We start from the raw sequence: 13,461 nt of genomic DNA, 5'->3' as shown, positions 1-13,461 counted from the left end.
AATTCCCTATCCGAGTGTACTCACCAGTGGATGCAGATGGAGGTGTGGTGGGGCCAGTTGTACCTTCAGATGCTGATGAACTTGTGCTGGCTGCAGTTGTTCCTAATGTTGTTGACGTGGGAACTGGTGTTGTGCTTGTGACTGCACTGCTTGGTGCTGTACTTGTGGATGGTTGAGTTGTTTCTGGAATAGTTGAGATAATATTTCAAGATAAGTTGAAGGATTGCGAGCGTTAATGCAGTAATTGCACGGAGCTGCATTTCGTGCTTTGTGACGGCGTGATATAAATTGTTAAATGCTCCCTTCAATATTGCTGCACAGCTCATTCAACAGCCAAAATGAGGAAATGCTTCATGCTCACTATTTGATGCAGTTTATGATGGCTCGCTGGCTCGCATCTTTGCCAGTGAAATTTTTCGGTTTCATAACTTGAGAAATTTGTTGAAATCTTTTGCAATATTCTCTTTGAAAATACTCACCCGTGTTTGCAGATGGAGATGTGGCGGGGCCGGATGTAGTTTCAGATGCTGATGAAGTTGTGCTGGCTGCAGTTGTTTCTAATGTTGTTGACGTGGGAACTGGTGCTGTGGTTGTGGCTGCACTGCTTGGTGCTGTACTTGTGGATGGCTGAGTTGTTTCTGGAATAGTTATGATATTATGGCAAGATAAGTTGAAGGATTGCGAGAGTAAATGCAGACATTGCACAGAGCTGCATTTCAGGCTTTGCGACGCAGTAATATAAATTGTTAAATGCTCCGTGGAAGACTGCTGCACAGCTCATTGAACAACCGAAATTAGTAAATGGTTCTTGTACCCTTTTTTGATGCTGTTTATGTTGGAATCCTGACTTGTATCTTGATGGATATTTGCAAGTGAAATGTTACGGTTTGATATTATGTGAACTTTGTGGAAGTCTTTTGCCATTACTGTGTTGGAGAATACTCACCAGTGGTTGCAGATGGAGATGTGGTGGGGCCCGGGGTACTTTCAGTCCCTAATGTACTCGTGCTTGCTGCAGATGTTTCTAATGTTGTTGATGTGGGAGTTGGTGCAGTACTTGTTGCTGCACTGCTTGTCTCCGTACTTGTGGATGATGCATTTGTTTCTGGAGTAATGAAGTTGTTATGTTGAGATAACTTGAAAGAATGTGAGAGTACGTGCAGAAAAGTCATGCAGCTGCATTTGCAGGCATGCCACAGAGGAATACAAATTATTGAATGCTCTGTATGTTAGAGCTGCACAGTTGATTGAACAGCTGAAGTAAGTAAATGCTACTTGCACCCATTTTCCTTGCTGTTCATGATGGTACCTTGATGGATTTTTGAAGGTCGTTTGTTTCAGATTCATATCATGTGAAACTTAAGAACATTTTTTGCAATTCCCTATCCGAGTGTACTCACCAGTGGTTGCAGATGGAGATGTGGTGGGGCCAGTTGTACTTTCGGATGCTGATGAAGTTGTGCTGGCTGCAGTTGTTTCTAATGTTGTTGACGTGGGAACTGGTGTTGTGCTTGTGACTGCACTGCTTGGTGCTGCACTTGTGGATGGTTGAGTTGTTTCTGGAATAGTTGAGATATTATGTCAAGATAAGTTGAAGGATTGCGAGAGTAAATGCAGACATTGCACGGAGCTGCATTTCAGGCATGGCGACGCAGTAACATGAATTGTTAAATGCTCCCTTGGAGATTGCTGCACAGCTCTCTCAACAGCCAAAATGAGGAAATGCTTCTTGCTCACTATTTGACGCAGTTTATAATGGATCGCCGGCTCGCATCTTGATGGATATTTGGTAGTGAAATTTTTCGGTTTCATAACTTGAGAACTTTGTTGAAATCTTTTCCATATTCTGTTTGAAAATACTCACCCGTGGTTGCAGATGGAGGTGTGGTGGGGCCGGATGTACTTTCAGATGCTGATGAACTTGTGCTGGCTGCAGTTGTTTCTAATGTTGTTGATGTGGGAACTGGTGTTGTGCTTGTCACTGCACTGCCTGGTACTGTACTTGTGGATGGTTGAGTTGTTTCTGGAATAGTTGAGATATTATGTCAAGATAAGTTGAAGGATTGCGAGAGGAAATGCAGACATTGCACGGAGCTGCATTTGATGCTTTGCGACCCAGTAATATAAATAGTTAAATGCTCCCTTGAAGATTGCTGCACAGCCGATTGAACACCCAAAATTAGTAAATGCTTCTCGCACCCATTTTCGATGCTGTTCATGATGGAACCCTGACAGTTCCCTATGCGAGTGTACTCACCAGTGGATGCAGATGGAGGTGTGGTGGGGCCCGTTGTACTTTCGGATGCTGATGAACTTGTGCTGGCTGCAGTTGTTTCTGATGTTGTTGATGTGGGAAGTGGTGTTGTGCTTGTGACTGCACTGCTTGGTGCTGTACTTGTCGATGCTTGAGTTGTTTCTGGAATAGTTGAGGTAATACGTTAAGATAAGTTCAAGTATCGCGAGTGTTAATGCAGAAATTGCACGGAGCTGCATTTCATGCTTTGTGACACAGTAATATCAATTGTTAAATACTCCATTGAATATTGCTGCACAGCTCATTCAACAGCCAAAATGAGGAAATGCATTTCGCTCACGATTTGATGCAGTGTATAATGGATCGCTGGCTCGCATCTTGATGGATATTTGGAAGTGAAACTTTTCGGTTTGATAACTTGAGAACTTTGTTGAAATCTTTTGCAATATTCTGTTTGAAAATACTCACCCGTGGTTGCAGATGGAGATGTGGTGGGGCCGGATGTGCTTTCAGATGCTGATGAAGTTGTGCTGGCTGCAGTTGTTTCTAATGTCGTTGATGTGGTAACTGGTATTGTGCTTGTGACTGCACTGCTTGGTGCTGTACTTGTGGATGGTTGAGTTGTTTCTGGAATAGTTGAGATATTATGTCAAGATAAGTTGCCGGATTGCGAGAGTAAATGCAGACATTGCACGGAGCTGCATTTCAGGCTTTGCGACGCAGAAATATAAATTGTTAAATGCTCCGTGGAATATTGCTGCACAGCTCATTGAACAGCCGAAATTAGTAAATGCTTCTCGCACCATTTTTTGATGCTGTTTATGATGGAAGCCTGACTTGTATCTTGATGGATATTTGGAAGTGAAATGTTACGGTTTGATATCATGTGAACTTTGTGGAAATCTTTTGCCATTACTGTATTGGAGAATACTCACCAGTGGTTGCAGATGGAGATGTGGTGGGGCCGGGTGTAGTTTCAGTCCCTGATGTACTCGTGCTTGCTGCAGATGTTTCGAATGTTGTTGATGTGGGAGTTGGTGCAGTACTTGTTGCTGCACTGCTTGTCTCCGTACTTGTGGATGATGCACTTGTTTCTAGAATAGTGGAATTGTTATGTTGAGATAAGTTGAAGGATTGTGAGAGAAAATGCAGAAGTGTCATGCAGCTGCGTTTGCTTGGCATGCGACAGAGGAATACAAATTATTGGATGCTCTGTATATTTTGGCTGCAGAGTTCATTGAACAGCTGAAGTAAGTAAATGCTTCTTGAACCCATTAACCTTGCTGTTCATGATGGTACCTTGATGGATTTTTGAAGGTCATTTGTTTCAGATTCATATCATGTGAAATTTCAGAAGATTTTTTGCAATTCCCTATCCGAGTGTACTCACCAGTGGATGCAGATGGAGGTGTGGTGGGGCCAGTTGTACCTTCAGATGCTGATGAACTTGTGCTGGCTGCAGTTGTTCCTAATGTTGTTGACGTGGGAACTGGTGTTGTGCTTGTGACTGCACTGCTTGGTGCTGTACTTGTGGATGGTTGAGTTGTTTCTGGAATAGTTGAGATAATATTTCAAGATAAGTTGAAGGATTGCGAGCGTTAATGCAGTAATTGCACGGAGCTGCATTTCGTGCTTTGTGACGGCGTGATATAAATTGTTAAATGCTCCCTTCAATATTGCTGCACAGCTCATTCAACAGCCAAAATGAGGAAATGCTTCATGCTCACTATTTGATGCAGTTTATGATGGCTCGCTGGCTCGCATCTTTGCCAGTGAAATTTTTCGGTTTCATAACTTGAGAAATTTGTTGAAATCTTTTGCAATATTCTCTTTGAAAATACTCACCCGTGTTTGCAGATGGAGATGTGGCGGGGCCGGATGTAGTTTCAGATGCTGATGAAGTTGTGCTGGCTGCAGTTGTTTCTAATGTTGTTGACGTGGGAACTGGTGCTGTGGTTGTGGCTGCACTGCTTGGTGCTGTACTTGTGGATGGCTGAGTTGTTTCTGGAATAGTTATGATATTATGGCAAGATAAGTTGAAGGATTGCGAGAGTAAATGCAGACATTGCACAGAGCTGCATTTCAGGCTTTGCGACGCAGTAATATAAATTGTTAAATGCTCCGTGGAAGACTGCTGCACAGCTCATTGAACAACCGAAATTAGTAAATGGTTCTTGTACCCTTTTTTGATGCTGTTTATGTTGGAATCCTGACTTGTATCTTGATGGATATTTGCAAGTGAAATGTTACGGTTTGATATTATGTGAACTTTGTGGAAGTCTTTTGCCATTACTGTGTTGGAGAATACTCACCAGTGGTTGCAGATGGAGATGTGGTGGGGCCCGGGGTACTTTCAGTCCCTAATGTACTCGTGCTTGCTGCAGATGTTTCTAATGTTGTTGATGTGGGAGTTGGTGCAGTACTTGTTGCTGCACTGCTTGTCTCCGTACTTGTGGATGATGCATTTGTTTCTGGAGTAATGAAGTTGTTATGTTGAGATAACTTGAAAGAATGTGAGAGTACGTGCAGAAAAGTCATGCAGCTGCATTTGCAGGCATGCCACAGAGGAATACAAATTATTGAATGCTCTGTATGTTAGAGCTGCACAGTTGATTGAACAGCTGAAGTAAGTAAATGCTACTTGCACCCATTTTCCTTGCTGTTCATGATGGTACCTTGATGGATTTTTGAAGGTCGTTTGTTTCAGATTCATATCATGTGAAACTTAAGAACATTTTTTGCAATTCCCTATCCGAGTGTACTCACCAGTGGTTGCAGATGGAGATGTGGTGGGGCCAGTTGTACTTTCGGATGCTGATGAAGTTGTGCTGGCTGCAGTTGTTTCTAATGTTGTTGACGTGGGAACTGGTGTTGTGCTTGTGACTGCACTGCTTGGTGCTGCACTTGTGGATGGTTGAGTTGTTTCTGGAATAGTTGAGATATTATGTCAAGATAAGTTGAAGGATTGCGAGAGTAAATGCAGACATTGCACGGAGCTGCATTTCAGGCATGGCGACGCAGTAATATGAATTGTTAAATGCTCCCTTGGAGATTGCTGCACAGCTGTCTCAACAGCCAAAATGAGGAAATGCTTCTTGCTCACTATTTGACGCAGTTTATAATGGATCGCCGGCTCGCATCTTGATGGATATTTGGTAGTGAAATTTTTCGGTTTCATAACTTGAGAACTTTGTTGAAATCTTTTCCATATTCTGTTTGAAAATACTCACCCGTGGTTGCAGATGGAGGTGTGGTGGGGCCGGATGTACTTTCAGATGCTGATGAACTTGTGCTGGCTGCAGTTGTTTCTAATGTTGTTGATGTGGGAACTGGTGTTGTGCTTGTCACTGCACTGCTTGGTACTGTACTTGTGGATGGTTGAGTTGTTTCTGGAATAGTTGAGATATTATGTCAAGATAAGTTGAAGGATTGCGAGAGGAAATGCAGACATTGCACGGAGCTGCATTTGATGCTTTGCGACCCAGTAATATAAATAGTTAAATGCTCCCTTGAAGATTGCTGCACAGCCGATTGAACACCCAAAATTAGTAAATGCTTCTCGCACCCATTTTCGATGCTGTTCATGATGGAACCCTGACAGTTCCCTATGCGAGTGTACTCACCAGTGGATGCAGATGGAGGTGTGGTGGGGCCCGTTGTACTTTCGGATGCTGATGAACTTGTGCTGGCTGCAGTTGTTTCTGATGTTGTTGATGTGGGAAGTGGTGTTGTGCTTGTGACTGCACTGCTTGGTGCTGTACTTGTCGATGCTTGAGTTGTTTCTGGAATAGTTGAGGTAATACGTTAAGATAAGTTCAAGTATCGCGAGTGTTAATGCAGAAATTGCACGGAGCTGCATTTCATGCTTTGTGACACAGTAATATCAATTGTTAAATACTCCATTGAATATTGCTGCACAGCTCATTCAACAGCCAAAATGAGGAAATGCATTTCGCTCACGATTTGATGCAGTGTATAATGGATCGCTGGCTCGCATCTTGATGGATATTTGGAAGTGAAACTTTTCGGTTTGATAACTTGAGAACTTTGTTGAAATCTTTTGCAATATTCTGTTTGAAAATACTCACCCGTGGTTGCAGATGGAGATGTGGTGGGGCCGGATGTGCTTTCAGATGCTGATGAAGTTGTGCTGGCTGCAGTTGTTTCTAATGTCGTTGATGTGGTAACTGGTATTGTGCTTGTGACTGCACTGCTTGGTGCTGTACTTGTGGATGGTTGAGTTGTTTCTGGAATAGTTGAGATATTATGTCAAGATAAGTTGACGGATTGCGAGAGTAAATGCAGACATTGCACGGAGCTGCATTTCAGGCTTTGCGACGCAGAAATATAAATTGTTAAATGCTCCGTGGAATATTGCTGCACAGCTCATTGAACAGCCGAAATTAGTAAATGCTTCTCGCACCATTTTTTGATGCTGTTTATGATGGAAGCCTGACTTGTATCTTGATGGATATTTGGAAGTGAAATGTTACGGTTTGATATCATGTGAACTTTGTGGAAATCTTTTGCCATTACTGTATTGGAGAATACTCACCAGTGGTTGCAGATGGAGATGTGGTGGGGCCGGGTGTAGTTTCAGTCCCTGATGTACTCGTGCTTGCTGCAGATGTTTCGAATGTTGTTGATGTGGGAGTTGGTGCAGTACTTGTTGCTGCACTGCTTGTCTCCGTACTTGTGGATGATGCACTTGTTTCTAGAATAGTGGAATTGTTATGTTGAGATAAGTTGAAGGATTGTGAGAGAAAATGCAGAAGTGTCATGCAGCTGCGTTTGCTTGGCATGCGACAGAGGAATACAAATTATTGGATGCTCTGTATATTTTGGCTGCAGAGTTCATTGAACAGCTGAAGTAAGTAAATGCTTCTTGAACCCATTAACCTTGCTGTTCATGATGGTACCTTGATGGATTTTTGAAGGTCATTTGTTTCAGATTCATATCATGTGAAATTTCAGAAGATTTTTTGCAATTCCCTATCCGAGTGTACTCACCAGTGGATGCAGATGGAGGTGTGGTGGGGCCAGTTGTACCTTCAGCTGATGAACTTGTGCTGGCTGCAGTTGTTCCTAATGTTGTTGACGTGGGAACTGGTGTTGTGCTTGTGACTGCACTGCTCTGCTTGGTGCTGTACTTGTGGATGGTTGAGTTGTTTCTGGAATAGTTGAGATAATATTTCAAGATAAGTTGAAGGATTGCGAGCGTTAATGCAGTAATTGCACGGAGCTGCATTTCGTGCTTTGTGACGGCGTGATATAAATTGTTAAATGCTCCCTTCAATATTGCTGCACAGCTCATTCAACAGCCAAAATGAGGAAATGCTTCATGCTCACTATTTGATGCAGTTTATGATGGCTCGCTGGCTCGCATCTTTGCCAGTGAAATTTTTCGGTTTCATAACTTGAGAAATTTGTTGAAATCTTTTGCAATATTCTCTTTGAAAATACTCACCCGTGTTTGCAGATGGAGATGTGGCGGGGCCGGATGTAGTTTCAGATGCTGATGAAGTTGTGCTGGCTGCAGTTGTTTCTAATGTTGTTGACGTGGGAACTGGTGCTGTGGTTGTGGCTGCACTGCTTGGTGCTGTACTTGTGGATGGCTGAGTTGTTTCTGGAATAGTTATGATATTATGGCAAGATAAGTTGAAGGATTGCGAGAGTAAATGCAGACATTGCACAGAGCTGCATTTCAGGCTTTGCGACGCAGTAATATAAATTGTTAAATGCTCCGTGGAAGACTGCTGCACAGCTCATTGAACAACCGAAATTAGTAAATGGTTCTTGTACCCTTTTTTGATGCTGTTTATGTTGGAATCCTGACTTGTATCTTGATGGATATTTGCAAGTGAAATGTTACGGTTTGATATTATGTGAACTTTGTGGAAGTCTTTTGCCATTACTGTGTTGGAGAATACTCACCAGTGGTTGCAGATGGAGATGTGGTGGGGCCCGGGGTACTTTCAGTCCCTAATGTACTCGTGCTTGCTGCAGATGTTTCTAATGTTGTTGATGTGGGAGTTGGTGCAGTACTTGTTGCTGCACTGCTTGTCTCCGTACTTGTGGATGATGCATTTGTTTCTGGAGTAATGAAGTTGTTATGTTGAGATAACTTGAAAGAATGTGAGAGTACGTGCAGAAAAGTCATGCAGCTGCATTTGCAGGCATGCCACAGAGGAATACAAATTATTGAATGCTCTGTATGTTAGAGCTGCACAGTTGATTGAACAGCTGAAGTAAGTAAATGCTACTTGCACCCATTTTCCTTGCTGTTCATGATGGTACCTTGATGGATTTTTGAAGGTCGTTTGTTTCAGATTCATATCATGTGAAACTTAAGAACATTTTTTGCAATTCCCTATCCGAGTGTACTCACCAGTGGTTGCAGATGGAGATGTGGTGGGGCCAGTTGTACTTTCGGATGCTGATGAAGTTGTGCTGGCTGCAGTTGTTTCTAATGTTGTTGACGTGGGAACTGGTGTTGTGCTTGTGACTGCACTGCTTGGTGCTGCACTTGTGGATGGTTGAGTTGTTTCTGGAATAGTTGAGATATTATGTCAAGATAAGTTGAAGGATTGCGAGAGTAAATGCAGACATTGCACGGAGCTGCATTTCAGGCATGGCGACGCAGTAACATGAATTGTTAAATGCTCCCTTGGAGATTGCTGCACAGCTCTCTCAACAGCCAAAATGAGGAAATGCTTCTTGCTCACTATTTGACGCAGTTTATAATGGATCGCCGGCTCGCATCTTGATGGATATTTGGTAGTGAAATTTTTCGGTTTCATAACTTGAGAACTTTGTTGAAATCTTTTCCATATTCTGTTTGAAAATACTCACCCGTGGTTGCAGATGGAGGTGTGGTGGGGCCGGATGTACTTTCAGATGCTGATGAACTTGTGCTGGCTGCAGTTGTTTCTAATGTTGTTGATGTGGGAACTGGTGTTGTGCTTGTCACTGCACTGCCTGGTACTGTACTTGTGGATGGTTGAGTTGTTTCTGGAATAGTTGAGATATTATGTCAAGATAAGTTGAAGGATTGCGAGAGGAAATGCAGACATTGCACGGAGCTGCATTTGATGCTTTGCGACCCAGTAATATAAATAGTTAAATGCTCCCTTGAAGATTGCTGCACAGCCGATTGAACACCCAAAATTAGTAAATGCTTCTCGCACCCATTTTCGATGCTGTTCATGATGGAACCCTGACAGTTCCCTATGCGAGTGTACTCACCAGTGGATGCAGATGGAGGTGTGGTGGGGCCCGTTGTACTTTCGGATGCTGATGAACTTGTGCTGGCTGCAGTTGTTTCTGATGTTGTTGATGTGGGAAGTGGTGTTGTGCTTGTGACTGCACTGCTTGGTGCTGTACTTGTCGATGCTTGAGTTGTTTCTGGAATAGTTGAGGTAATACGTTAAGATAAGTTCAAGTATCGCGAGTGTTAATGCAGAAATTGCACGGAGCTGCATTTCATGCTTTGTGACACAGTAATATCAATTGTTAAATACTCCATTGAATATTGCTGCACAGCTCATTCAACAGCCAAAATGAGGAAATGCATTTCGCTCACGATTTGATGCAGTGTATAATGGATCGCTGGCTCGCATCTTGATGGATATTTGGAAGTGAAACTTTTCGGTTTGATAACTTGAGAACTTTGTTGAAATCTTTTGCAATATTCTGTTTGAAAATACTCACCCGTGGTTGCAGATGGAGATGTGGTGGGGCCGGATGTGCTTTCAGATGCTGATGAAGTTGTGCTGGCTGCAGTTGTTTCTAATGTCGTTGATGTGGTAACTGGTATTGTGCTTGTGACTGCACTGCTTGGTGCTGTACTTGTGGATGGTTGAGTTGTTTCTGGAATAGTTGAGATATTATGTCAAGATAAGTTGCCGGATTGCGAGAGTAAATGCAGACATTGCACGGAGCTGCATTTCAGGCTTTGCGACGCAGAAATATAAATTGTTAAATGCTCCGTGGAATATTGCTGCACAGCTCATTGAACAGCCGAAATTAGTAAATGCTTCTCGCACCATTTTTTGATGCTGTTTATGATGGAAGCCTGACTTGTATCTTGATGGATATTTGGAAGTGAAATGTTACGGTTTGATATCATGTGAACTTTGTGGAAATCTTTTGCCATTACTGTATTGGAGAATACTCACCAGTGGTTGCAGATGGAGATGTGGTGGGGCCGGGTGTAGTTTCAGTCCCTGATGTACTCGTGCTTGCTGCAGATGTTTCGAATGTTGTTGATGTGGGAGTTGGTGCAGTACTTGTTGCTGCACTGCTTGTCTCCGTACTTGTGGATGATGCACTTGTTTCTAGAATAGTGGAATTGTTATGTTGAGATAAGTTGAAGGATTGTGAGAGAAAATGCAGAAGTGTCATGCAGCTGCGTTTGCTTGGCATGCGACAGAGGAATACAAATTATTGGATGCTCTGTATATTTTGGCTGCAGAGTTCATTGAACAGCTGAAGTAAGTAAATGCTTCTTGAACCCATTAACCTTGCTGTTCATGATGGTACCTTGATGGATTTTTGAAGGTCATTTGTTTCAGATTCATATCATGTGAAATTTCAGAAGATTTTTTGCAATTCCCTATCCGAGTGTACTCACCAGTGGATGCAGATGGAGGTGTGGTGGGGCCAGTTGTACCTTCAGATGCTGATGAACTTGTGCTGGCTGCAGTTGTTCCTAATGTTGTTGACGTGGGAACTGGTGTTGTGCTTGTGACTGCACTGCTTGGTGCTGTACTTGTGGATGGTTGAGTTGTTTCTGGAATAGTTGAGATAATATTTCAAGATAAGTTGAAGGATTGCGAGCGTTAATGCAGTAATTGCACGGAGCTGCATTTCGTGCTTTGTGACGGCGTGATATAAATTGTTAAATGCTCCCTTCAATATTGCTGCACAGCTCATTCAACAGCCAAAATGAGGAAATGCTTCATGCTCACTATTTGATGCAGTTTATGATGGCTCGCTGGCTCGCATCTTTGCCAGTGAAATTTTTCGGTTTCATAACTTGAGAAATTTGTTGAAATCTTTTGCAATATTCTCTTTGAAAATACTCACCCGTGTTTGCAGATGGAGATGTGGCGGGGCCGGATGTAGTTTCAGATGCTGATGAAGTTGTGCTGGCTGCAGTTGTTTCTAATGTTGTTGACGTGGGAACTGGTGCTGTGGTTGTGGCTGCACTGCTTGGTGCTGTACTTGTGGATGGCTGAGTTGTTTCTGGAATAGTTATGATATTATGGCAAGATAAGTTGAAGGATTGCGAGAGTAAATGCAGACATTGCACAGAGCTGCATTTCAGGCTTTGCGACGCAGTAATATAAATTGTTAAATGCTCCGTGGAAGACTGCTGCACAGCTCATTGAACAACCGAAATTAGTAAATGGTTCTTGTACCCTTTTTTGATGCTGTTTATGTTGGAATCCTGACTTGTATCTTGATGGATATTTGCAAGTGAAATGTTACGGTTTGATATTATGTGAACTTTGTGGAAGTCTTTTGCCATTACTGTGTTGGAGAATACTCACCAGTGGTTGCAGATGGAGATGTGGTGGGGCCCGGGGTACTTTCAGTCCCTAATGTACTCGTGCTTGCTGCAGATGTTTCTAATGTTGTTGATGTGGGAGTTGGTGCAGTACTTGTTGCTGCACTGCTTGTCTCCGTACTTGTGGATGATGCATTTGTTTCTGGAGTAATGAAGTTGTTATGTTGAGATAACTTGAAAGAATGTGAGAGTACGTGCAGAAAAGTCATGCAGCTGCATTTGCAGGCATGCCACAGAGGAATACAAATTATTGAATGCTCTGTATGTTAGAGCTGCACAGTTGATTGAACAGCTGAAGTAAGTAAATGCTACTTGCACCCATTTTCCTTGCTGTTCATGATGGTACCTTGATGGATTTTTGAAGGTCGTTTGTTTCAGATTCATATCATGTGAAACTTAAGAACATTTTTTGCAATTCCCTATCCGAGTGTACTCACCAGTGGTTGCAGATGGAGATGTGGTGGGGCCAGTTGTACTTTCGGATGCTGATGAAGTTGTGCTGGCTGCAGTTGTTTCTAATGTTGTTGACGTGGGAACTGGTGTTGTGCTTGTGACTGCACTGCTTGGTGCTGTACTTGTCGATGGTTGAGTTGTTTCTGGAATAGTTATGATATTATGGCAAGATAAGTTGAAGGATTGCGAGAGTAAATGCAGACATTGCACGGAGCTGCATTTCAGGCTTGGCAACGCAGTAATATGAATTGTTAAATGCTCCCTTGGAGATTGCTGCACAGCTGTCTCAACAGCCAAAATGAGGAAATGTTTCTTGCTCACTATTTGATGCAGTTTATAATGGATCGCCGGCTCGCATCTTGATGGATATTTGGTAGTGAAATTTTTCGGTTTCATAACTTAAGAACTTTGTTGAAATCTTTTCCATATTTTGTTTGAAAATACTCACCCGTGGTTGCAGATGGAGGTGTGGTGGGGCCGGATGTACTTTCAGATGCTGATGAACTTGTGCTGGCTGCAGTGGTTTCTACTGTTGTTGATGTGGGAACTGGTGTTGTGCTTGTCACTGCACTGCTTGGTGCTGTACTTGTCGATGGTTGAGTTGTTTCTGGAATATTTGAGATATTATGTCAAGATAAGTTGAAGGATTGCGAGAGGAAATGCAGACATTGCACGGAGCTGCATTTGATGCTTTGCGACGCAGTAATATAAATAGTTAAATGCTCCCTTGAAGATTGCTGCACAGCCGATTGAACACCCAAAATTAGTAAATGCTTCTCGCACCCATTTTCGATGCTGTTCATGATGGAACCCTGACAGTTCCCTATGCGAGTGTACTCACCAGTGGATGCAGATGGAGGTGTGGTGGGGCCCGTTGTACTTTCGGATGCTGATGAACTTGTGCTGGCTGCAGTTGTTTCTGATGTTGTTGATGTGGGAAGTGGTGTTGTGCTTGTGACTGCACTGCTTGGTGCTGTACTTGTCGATGCTTGAGTTGTTTCTGGAATAGTTGAGGTAATACGTTAAGATAAGTTCAAGTATCGCGAGTGTTAATGCAGAAATTGCACGGAGCTGCATTTCATGCTTTGTGACACAGTAATATCAATTGTTAAATACTCCATTGAATATTGCTGCACAGCTCATTCAACAGCCAAAATGAGGAAATGCATTTCGCTCACGATTT

The 13,461-nt window shown here is 42.8% G+C and overlaps 1 protein-coding gene across 1 annotated transcript in view; it reads right to left on the bottom strand.

Annotated features, from left to right (window-relative positions):
* LOC127582741 (mucin-5AC-like) overlaps positions 1–13,461 on the bottom strand; it is a 32,894-nt gene that overhangs the window by 4,142 nt on the left and 15,291 nt on the right. The window contains exons 19-36 of the mRNA XM_052038304.1: positions 13,120–13,278; positions 12,263–12,421; positions 11,342–11,500; positions 10,887–11,045; positions 10,432–10,590; positions 9,965–10,123; positions 9,500–9,658; positions 9,107–9,265; positions 8,643–8,801; positions 4,100–4,258; positions 3,645–3,803; positions 3,190–3,348; positions 2,723–2,881; positions 2,258–2,416; positions 1,865–2,023; positions 1,401–1,559; positions 480–638; positions 25–183 (exon numbers count right to left, since the gene is read on the bottom strand). Coding sequence (XP_051894264.1) covers positions 25–183; positions 480–638; positions 1,401–1,559; positions 1,865–2,023; positions 2,258–2,416; positions 2,723–2,881; positions 3,190–3,348; positions 3,645–3,803; positions 4,100–4,258; positions 8,643–8,801; positions 9,107–9,265; positions 9,500–9,658; positions 9,965–10,123; positions 10,432–10,590; positions 10,887–11,045; positions 11,342–11,500; positions 12,263–12,421; positions 13,120–13,278 — 2,862 coding nt within the window. The remainder of the gene's footprint in view (positions 1–24; positions 184–479; positions 639–1,400; positions 1,560–1,864; positions 2,024–2,257; positions 2,417–2,722; positions 2,882–3,189; positions 3,349–3,644; positions 3,804–4,099; positions 4,259–8,642; positions 8,802–9,106; positions 9,266–9,499; positions 9,659–9,964; positions 10,124–10,431; positions 10,591–10,886; positions 11,046–11,341; positions 11,501–12,262; positions 12,422–13,119; positions 13,279–13,461) is intronic.

Source organism: Pristis pectinata, chromosome 24 (assembly GCF_009764475.1).
Source record: "Pristis pectinata isolate sPriPec2 chromosome 24, sPriPec2.1.pri, whole genome shotgun sequence".
Classification (NCBI taxonomy): Eukaryota; Metazoa; Chordata; class Chondrichthyes; order Rhinopristiformes; family Pristidae; genus Pristis; species Pristis pectinata.
The sequence above is the reverse complement of the archived record's forward strand: the minus strand, read 5'-3'. Positions and strand labels throughout refer to the sequence as shown.